This window comes from Drosophila tropicalis, unplaced genomic scaffold (assembly GCF_018151085.1).
Source record: "Drosophila tropicalis isolate 14030-0801.00 unplaced genomic scaffold, ASM1815108v1 contig_694, whole genome shotgun sequence".
Classification (NCBI taxonomy): Eukaryota; Metazoa; Arthropoda; class Insecta; order Diptera; family Drosophilidae; genus Drosophila; species Drosophila tropicalis.
Genome location: NW_027173176.1, coordinates 6366565 through 6377026, shown reverse-complemented (window position 1 = coordinate 6377026; position 10462 = coordinate 6366565). Strand labels below are relative to the sequence as shown.

The window sequence follows — 10462 nt, the reverse complement described above, 5'->3', positions numbered from 1 at the left end:
ATGAGATGAATTTTGTCTGGGCACGAGTTCTCTATGCATACATAACATATGTATATAGTAATCGGAGATTATATATGCCTGGAATGTTGGCAAGTGAGGATCGATGGATCATATGTATGGAAAAGCTTCCGATTGCAGAGCCTCAGAGGCCCAGATAGTATGTTGCACACACAGAGAGATAAAGACAAAGCCGTAGCAAAACAAAAAACTGAACCACATATAGTCACATAGAGTTTCACTCAGTGGGAAGTGGCAAAGACAGGGCATGGCAAGGCATGAGTCGAGTTGAGCATGATCGTGATCACGACGACGACGACAACGCGGACGACGGCAGCGGAGGCGGAGGCAACAAACAACAGCAAAGATCGTTGAATGAGTGCAAGTGCGAGTTGTGTGGTTAGGTAGTCAGTTGAGCATTGGACGTCCTCGTTAGCGGTTGCCTGTGGTGTTTTGTGCGGACGGAGTAAGTGAAGATCATCATCGACGACGACGACCGACGGGTCGGTTTCCGCTTGGAGTTTTCTGTGCGGAGGAGTTGTCGTCTCAATCTCAAGTTTTCTTGGGTCACCTTCTTCTTGTGATTGTTGTTGTTCGGTTGTTCGTTTGTTTGCTTGTAAAAGAAAACCTTAAAACAACAACAAAACGTATCTTTCCTCTTCATTTTTTTTTTTTTTTTTTTTAATTTAGTGTTTACCTAAAAAAAAAAAAAAATTCTTGCCTTCAATGTGGTGATTCAATTACACACGGCAACAATTTTTAATGAAAACTTAAAGAAATGAGGTAAAGTCAGCAGAAAAGTGAAAAACTGTGCTAAAGAGGAATACAAAAAAGACCAAAATAATACGGACAAACCAAATGCAACAAGAATTAATATTCTAACCAAAAGTCAATTTTTTGCTGTAAATGTGCAGCATGTGTTTTTTCCTGATGTTTTTTTTTTTGTTGTTTCATTTCTTCTTCTTTTTTTTTTTTTGATGCAGTTGGAAATACAGAAAATGTATCTACACAAAATGAAACGAAAATAAACGCCCTAAAGCATCTGTGAGATACCAAAAAAAAAAGAAGAAAAAACCAAAGAAAACGAAGTTTTGTGTAAAAGTATCTGCCGAGTGCAGTTTTTATATTTTTTTCCTCCTTCTTTTTGTTGAGTGATTTCTTTTGATTTTCCTCTACCTGCTCTTGAGTGAGTGTGCCTGTGTGTGTGTGTGCGTGTGCGTATGTGAGTGTATCTGTCGGTGAAGAAACAGTGGATAAAAACAAACACTGCAATAAAGATACACAGCAAAAGGTGACATCCAAAATATGAACGTCTTTTTACGTTGTTCCCCATACAAACCACGAATCAGTCTGACTGAGATGACTTACTTGCCCATTTGTACCCATAAAAAAACAGAAAAACTATGTATTTAATACGCGCCCCGCTCTAGTTCGTAGACCCAAATTCTTATCGCAAAAGGAACTCGTGTTCGTTCATAGCCGCGCGCGCATATCTCGTCGACAACTTGGTAGATGCTCAAGAAAGAAACACTAAAGTAATGAAATGAAATCTGAATGGAGCGGATGTGTTCGTTCATTCCGTGCTATATACATCTATATGTACATATATATATCGCTATGTGTTGGCCTCAGCTGAACTCAACTCAACTCAAAGCAGCAGCAAAGGGTTCATATGGTAGCTGAGAAATCTGAGACCGGGACTGGGAGCAAGACCGAAACCGAAATCGAAACTGGGACCTGACAACAATCAACTAAAAATATTCTTAATTCTAATTTCTGAAATTCAAACCAGAGATAAGAACCAAAAAAAAAAAAAAAAAAGTCAAGCAACAAAAATTCTTCTAAAAGTCTCAAATCCCCTGATCAACAAGAACTGTGTGTGTGTGTGTGAGTTCCTCTCTGAATAGTTGTGTTTGTGTAATAATCATTGATAAAACAAATTCTGATAATAATAATTACGTGAAAACAATATTGAAGTCCTTTAAACCCAGCACATGGAATAGAACGAGCTAACATAATCTTGAGGTTTTCATAGATTTAAGTAAAACTTATGCTTATCCCATCTGGTCATATACATATGTATTTCAAAAAATTTGATTGCAATAAAACAAGTCTCAACATTATTCAGAACACCTTACAGAAGGTGCGGACTATAGAAAGACAGAGACTAAGAGAAAAAAGGAAATCGATTTCTTATCTAAAATATACTATATTAACTCATTCAGTAAAAACTAGTCTAGTGCAATACTTTAAGTGGATTAAAATTCGATATATGTATGTATGTATGTACATATGTATGTATACAGCACATTCCGATAAATCTTGGGATGCACATGATCGTCGGGTGTTATCAATGCCCTTTTGTTTTTGAACCGATTTCGACTCACAAAAACTGGAATTTTCTTGTATTGAAGGAAATGAATGAGTTAAACAGATGGATTTGGGTTTGTTGTCAGTTCGACCGTCTTTTTTGGCCATCTTTTTTAAAAACTCAGTGATATCATCAGCTTTATTAAAGTCAACATTATTACTGTACTCTACAAATATTTGTTAATTAGTGCCTCAACTTAACTGAATTCATACATAAAACGAGATAGAAAGAAAGAGCATCTTAAGTAAAGACTTTAACTAAATGAATCTAACCTTGTTGTACGAGGCAAGACCAAGTCACTAAAATGCATTACTAAGATATCAAAAATAAAAAACCATTCCAACTAACCTAAATGTGCCTCCATGTAATTGCTGCAAACATTTAGTGTCCGTCTGTCTATGTATGCAAGTGTGTGTGTGTGTGTGTGTGTGTGTGTGTGTGAGCGGAGTAGATGAAATCATCGTTGAGAATTATTTCAAGGTTCAAAATAGCTTAGAGCACACACATAGACAACCCATTCCGAGGGAGGCACATCTAATATAGTCTTCTCCTATAGGAAATTTCAGCTGTTAGCTCATTTCCAGTTGAGTTTGTTTTGCCTTTTTTTTCATTTGCAGTTTTTTTCTTTTTTCTTTTGTTTACACAAATTGCGGCAGACAGACAGAATGGAGAGTAAATAGCGGGGGCAGAGGGAGATCGGGTGGAAGTAAAGTTTATTTGATGAACGAAAACTAATTAAAAAATAAAACGAACTGAACTCAAAGCAACAATATGGACAACATATGCTAAGAGATGCGACTGCACACATACATACATACTTATGTATATGTATATATTTATACCCTCTGACTACATATTCAATCTCTAACCATTCTTTCAGCGTACATATGAGGCCGCTCACAAAGCAAACACCACCAGAAGAAGAACAGAAGATCAGATCAGCTTCATATAGGAAATGCAATTGAAAACAAAATTCTTAATTATGAATTGAATCTGCGTGTAACTTACCAAAAAAAACAAAGAAGACTTTGAGAAAAACCACAAACAAACAAAGACCTTAAAGCAAATATTCGTGCCACAAAACTAAAACAACAAACATAGAAGAGAAACCAACCCACCTTTAGCTAGTAGACTATTATTCCCACCCAGTAGAATGAAGCCTAGCAAGAGGAGTCTAGGCGGCTCCTACTCCTCCTCCTCCTCGTTCTCCTCGAGTTCCACGAGTTTGTCTTTCCTGCTAAGTGCCCTCTTACTGTTAACCTGTTGGACATCATTCACATTAGCAGTTCAGCGACAGCCCATCAATTCAGCGGGTGGACATGAGTTGAGAGGAACCACATTTATGCCGGCTTTGGAATGCTACGATCCCTACGGCCGACCGCAGGTGAGTAGAGGGGGAGATGTCTCTATCATTGAGTCTCTCCAATGTCTCTCGAGTAAATTTCTTTTGTCCCAAAACAACCAATTGAAGCGAATTAAGCGTTAATTTAAATGAAGACATACAAACTAATTGAGCATTCAACATGGAAGTAGATAATGGGGAGTCGGCAAAGCCATATTCCATTTTCACACGATCGCTCAATTCCAATTCGAGCATCCGAAAACATCGAACTTTATCCATCTCATTTTTTGATCAATTTTCCCGTATCCTTTGGAGAACTCAACTAGAAGTGACTGTAATTGGGGGAACAGCTGCCTAACTATCAACTAACTCCCCTTCTTCTACTTCTCTCTCATCTGTTAGAAATGTTTACCAGAGTTCATCAATGCTGCCTATCAACTGCAAATTGAATCCACCAACACTTGCGGCGAATTGGGTGACAATCATTTCTGCATACAGACCATGAACCCGAATCACAAGAATTGTGAATTCTGCAGGTAAATTACTTAGATTCTTTGCGAGGAAACAAACAAAATAGCTATATAATTTTGCAGATACGAAGATCACAATCCTTCATTCCTCACGGATCTGCATGATCCACAGAATCCCACCTGGTGGCAATCGGAAACAATGTTCGAAGGCATTCAACATCCGAATCATGTAAATTTGACATTACATTTGCGTAAGTTCAAGACAAATGATCCTACTCGATCGAAAGATCAATTTTATATGGTATTATTTGATGGCTTATCCAACAGGCAAGTCGTATGATATAACCTATGTGCGCATTTTGTTCCGCTCACCGCGTCCCGAATCGTTTACCATCTACAAACGAACATCGGAGAATGGCGCTTGGATTCCGTACCAATATTATAGTGCCACTTGCCGGGATACGTATTCATTACCCGACTCTCGGGCCATCCGTAAGGGGGAGGGCGAGGCACATGCTCTCTGCACCAGCGAGTACAGTGATATCTCACCATTGCGCGACGGTGAGATTGCCTTCTCCACGCTGGAGGGTCGCCCCAGTGGCATTAACTTCGAGCGTAGTCTCGAACTGCAGGATTGGGTCACTGCCACCGATATACGCATCACATTGGATCGCCTGAATACTTTTGGTGATGAGCTGTTTGGTGATTCACAGGTACTCAAATCGTATTTCTATGCCATCAGTGACATTGCTGTGGGTGCGCGCTGTAAGTGTAATGGACATGCCAGCAAATGTGTGGCCAGCACCGGAATGCATGGTGAACGCACCTTAGTCTGCGAGTGTCGTCATAATACAGATGGACCGGATTGTGATCGCTGTTTGCCGTTGTACAATGACGTCAAATGGAAGAGGGCTACCTCCACCGAGGTGAATGAGTGCAAAGGTAGGTAAAACTGGTTTGCAGGAACGTACACTTGAAGAAGAGCACAAAGCATTTGGGCACAGGTTACTGAGACGTTGGCTAGTTTTTTCTTGGAGTGTCTATTCTAAAAAAGGACAATCCACTTTGCCGTTACTTAACAGTTGAACTTGTGGTCTAGTCACTCTTAAATCGCCTCAGTCATGTTAGATCTGTGGTGGTGGCCACTTGTTGCAGTTGGCTATCTAGTGGGATTCACTCAAGGCTATAAAGACTTTAGTCTTGAAACAAATCTCATAGCCTCTGGTACCCAATGGTATCTCATCAATTGTAATTAACCGCCCACCCCGAAAATCCGTTCAAGGAATCTACGTTTAATACAATTTTTCTCTCTCTATCCTCCCCCGCCGCTGTGTGTAGCCTGCAATTGCAATGGCTTGGCAGACAAATGTTACTTTGATTCACATCTCTTCAATTTAACTGGCCATGGTGGTCACTGTTTGGACTGCCGTGAGAACCGCGATGGCCCCAATTGTGAACGCTGCAAGGAGAATTTCTACATGCGGGAAGATGGCTATTGCATCAACTGTGCCTGCGACCCCGTGGGCTCACGTTCCCTGCAATGCAACAGTCATGGCAAATGCCAATGCAAGCCTGGAGTGACTGGCGATAAGTGTGATCGCTGCGACAACAACTACTATCAGTTTGGCCCACATGGTTGCCAGCCATGCGGCTGTGATGGACGTGGCTCTCAGGATAATACGCCAGCTTGTGATGCGGAGAGCGGCATTTGCTTCTGCAAGGAGAATGTCGAGGGCAGACGATGCAATGAGTATGTTTTGCTTTTAAGAAACTTCTAAAATTTACACGGACAAGATTTTCTACTCTTCATTGAGCAATTGCTACGTGGCACTATCTCATAGAACTGCATTCCGCTTTTTTCCCCAGATGCAAACCGGGCTTCTTCAATTTGGACAAATCTAATCGATTTGGCTGCACACCCTGCTTCTGTTATGGTCACACCTCTGAGTGTCAGACGGCTCCTGGTTATTCGGTTGTTGCGGTCACCTCGAACTTCAATAAACACAAGGAACGCTGGACAGCAATCGATTTAAATCGCCGTGATGTCGATATCAAATACAATCAATATAGCCGTAGTATAGGCACCACAGCCCAGGGCAATGAATATGTCTATTTCCAGGCGCCCGATCGTTTCTTGGGCGATCAGCGTGCCTCCTATAATCGGGACTTGAAATTCAAATTGCAACTGGTTGGTCAGGTGGGACCGAGCACAAGTGCCAGTGATGTGATCCTCGAGGGAGCCGGCAGTAAAATCTCTTTGCCCATATTTGCCCAGAACAATGGCATCCCAGATCAGGGAGTCAAGGAGTATATGTTCCGTTTGCATGAGCATCATGACTACCAATGGCAGCCAAGTCAATCCGCACGGGGATTCCTTTCGATTCTATCGAATTTGACGGCCATCAAGATACGGGCCACCTACTCGGTGCAGGGTGAGGCTATATTGGATGACGTGGAATTGCAGACGGCGCATCGTGGAGCAGCTGGTCAGCCGGCCACGTGGATAGAACAGTGTACCTGCCCAGAGGGTTATCTCGGTCAATTCTGTGAGTCTTGTGCTCCGGGCTATCGCCATAGTCCGGCGCGTGGAGGACCTTTCATGCCCTGCATTCCATGCGATTGCCATGGACATGCGGATATCTGTGACTCGGAGACAGGTCGCTGCATTTGTCAGCACAATACCTTCGGGGACAACTGCGATCAGTGTGCCAAGGGCTACTATGGCAACGCCTTGGGAGGCACTCCCTACGACTGCAAACGATGCCCATGCCCCAATGATGGCGCCTGTCTGCAGATTAATGGCGATACGGTAATCTGTACGGAATGCCCAGTCGGTTACTTTGGCTCTCGATGTGAGCAGTGTAGTGATGGCTTCTATGGCGACCCCACCGGGCTACTGGGCTTTGTCCAGACCTGCAAAAGCTGCGACTGCAATGGCAATGTCGATCCGAATGCAGTGGGCAATTGTAACCGCACGACCGGTGAGTGTCTGAAGTGTATCCATAATACAGCCGGTGAGCATTGTGATCAATGTTTGCCCGGACACTTTGGCGATCCGTTGGCCTTGCCGCATGGTAAATGCGATCGGTGTAGCTGTTATGCCGCCGGCACAGAACAAGATGAACAAAGCATTTCCAAGTGTGATCAGGTCACTGGCCAGTGTCAATGTAAGCCCAATGTTATTGGACGCGATTGTGGTGAATGCCAGCCGGGTTATTTCAACATACGTTCGGGCAATGGGTGTGAGAACTGTTTATGCGATCCTGTGGGCAGTTACAATGCCACATGCGATAGGTATTCCGGTCAGTGCCATTGCAAGCCCGGAGTGGTGGGTCTGCGTTGCGATCAGTGTGCCAATTATTTCTATGGCTTTTCGCCGGAAGGTTGCAAGTCTTGCGACTGCGATGAGAGCGGCTCAAAGGGATTCCAGTGCGATCAGAATGGTCAGTGTCCGTGCAACGATAATGTCGAGGGTCGTCGCTGTGATCGATGCAAAGAGAATAAATACGATCGCCATCGCGGCTGCGTCGATTGTCCAGACTGTTATAATCTTGTGCAGGATGCCGCCAATCTTCATAGAGCCAAATTGGCAAACCTCAGTGCAACTCTGGATGAGATTGCCCGCACTCCGGTGACCAACGATGAGGAATTTGAGGCCAAGTTGAAGGCAGTGCAAGAGAAGGTTGCGCTCCTGGCTGAGGATGCTCGCGATAATTCGGGCGAGAGTGGTCAGACTTATGTGGAGGTCATTGATGATCTGCATAAGCGTTTGGACAGCATGCGTAATCATTTGGAGAGTGCCGATAAGCTGCAGCAGGATGCTAATGAGGAGATTGCCAAGGCACGACGCAATTACACCGAACTCCACAGCATCATTGAGGATGCCAAACGGGAGCTGCAGGAGGCCATTGATCTACTGAACGAAGAGGGATCTCAAGCACTAGCCAAGGCCAAGAATAAATCCGAGGAATTTGGTCAGCAATCGCAGCAAATATCGGACATCTCCCGTGAGGCACGTGCCCTGGCCGATCGCCTCGAATCGGAGGCCCAATTCGACTTGCAGAATGCCAAAGATGCCAAGGATGCCGTCGAGAAGGCCCTCTTGTTGGCCAAGAACGCCATCGATCTGCAGCAGAAGGTCAGTGTGGAATTGAAGTCCGAGGTGCGTCTCGAGTTGAATCAAGTGAAGCAGTCATTGGGCGCTGTGGCTCAAACTTCCAAGGAGGCTCTCCGTAAGGCCAATGAGGTTTACGACGCCGCCTTGACGCTTCTCAATGATGTCAATCGCCAGACCCAGCCCGACATTGACATAAACCAATTGAAAAAGGAAGCTGTGGCAGCCAATGAAAAGGCCGACGAACTCCTTAGACAGATAAACGAGTTGACCAACAACAATGGAGAAGTCTATGCCGATTTTGAGAATGAACAGAAATTGGGCACATTGCTGCTGGAGAGGTAGGTGGACACTAATTTCTATGACTGGGAAAAAACTTAACAAACATGTCTATTTCAGGGCCGCTAAACAGAAACAAGATGACATTGATCTTTTGGAGCGGGCCAAGGCAGCCTTCGAAAAGGCCACCAAGGCTGTAAAACAGGGAGATAATACCCTAAAGGAAGCCAACAACACGTACAACACTCTGGCTGGCTTCCAGTCAGATGTGGAGGCATCCAAGGAGAAGGCTGATCAGGCCCTACAAACGGTTCCCAGCATTGAGCAGGAAATTCAAAATGCCAAACATCTGATTAGTCAGGCGGATGAGGCTCTCGATGGTGCCAATAAGAATGCCAACGAAGCCAAAGAGAATGCCCAAGAGGCCCAGAAGAAATATGCTGAACAGGCCTCAAAGGTTATTACCTCGATAGATTATGATGGCAGAGAAATGCAATTAATTTGGTTTTTTTGTCTTCTTTAATTTAGGATGCCGAACTAATACGTCGCAAGGCCAATGAAACTAAGGTGGCTGCTCGTAATCTACGCTATGAGGCCGATCAGCTAACATATCGTTTCGGATTAACCGAAAACGACATATTCAAATTGGAAGAGAACTCTACCAAAGATGATAATCTGGTCGATGATGCCAAGCGTAAAGTGGGACAGGCCAAGGCTGATACCCAAGAGGCCCAGAAGCAAATTGAAAAGGTCAATGCGGATCTAACTGCCATTAAGGATGAGTTGGAGAATCTAAAGGATATCAATACAGCTGATTTGGATAAATTGGGTAAGCCATTTGGAAAACTTCAAGAAGAAACTTTATCTATAATATATATGTATATTAATATTCACAGAAAATCGTCTGGCCATTGTGGAGAATGATATTATTCGTGTCAATCTAACGGGTCGCATTGAAAAGTATCGAGAACAAAGAAATGCACAAAAGAAACTGATCGATAAATACGAATTGGAGTTAACGGAACTTATACACGAAGTGGACAATATACGTTTAATATCCGATGCACTGCCCGATGGCTGCTTCAGACGTAATCGCCTAGAGCCATAAAAACAAACATAAACAAATGCCACATCTAATACTAAAATTGAAACAACAACAACAAAAAATACCAACTACTTCAATTATCAATTAAGTAACACAAAACAAGACGAACAAATTCGGATTATAATAGTTTAGAGCCGTTGCAATGAAATTATATGTAATATTAGTTCTCCTTTTAGTTGAATCATTTCTCTCTAGACACCGAAACCGAAAACGAACCGAAACGGAAACAAAACCTAAACTCAAATCAGATGAACATACAAATGAAACGTAAAGCTTTAAAGCCTGATCGTTTTGCATACTATATGCCATATACCAACTAAATTTATCTATATTAATATATATACATACATACATATATGCATGATGATTCGTAACTATGAAATTTTTTTGTATAACTGCCAATTTGTGCTTTATGTAGATCCAATAGATCCATGTAGATTGCCCAAAAGTCGCCAACTGGACTGTATTAAAAATCTCTCCCTTATCTATCGGCAAATTCCATTTGCAATTTGCATTTCACCCTCTCCTCCGTAATGATTCCTCTCCCTTTCCCTCTTGAATTCTATACCATATTCTCACTCTAATATATATATTAATATTATTAACATTTACGTTTAATGTGCCAATTTTTATACAATATTTTTCCTTTTTGCCTATAAGTTTTTGCCTAAAATGAAAGTGTTTTTTTTTTTGTCTCCTCTTAAAAAAAAAAAAAAAAAAAAACAAAAAAAAAAGAAAAAATAAAAAGTTTTCGAACGTTGTAACTTTTCTCTGACCTTATTAT

General features: G+C 42.4%; 1 protein-coding gene across 1 annotated transcript; it reads left to right on the top strand.

The window, feature by feature from the left end:
* Window positions 1-376: 376 nt before the first annotated feature.
* Window positions 377-9899, top strand: LanB2 (laminin subunit gamma-1). Its single transcript, XM_068292605.1, has 10 exons — window positions 377-463; window positions 3249-3752; window positions 4113-4246; window positions 4304-4431; window positions 4508-5122; window positions 5519-5930; window positions 6047-8635; window positions 8694-9030; window positions 9102-9402; window positions 9470-9899. The coding sequence occupies exons 2-10, from the start codon at window positions 3522-3524 to the stop codon at window positions 9679-9681; spliced, it is 4959 nt and encodes a 1652-aa protein (XP_068148706.1). The 5' UTR covers window positions 377-463; window positions 3249-3521; the 3' UTR covers window positions 9682-9899.
* The last annotated feature ends 563 nt before the right edge of the window (window positions 9900-10462 follow it).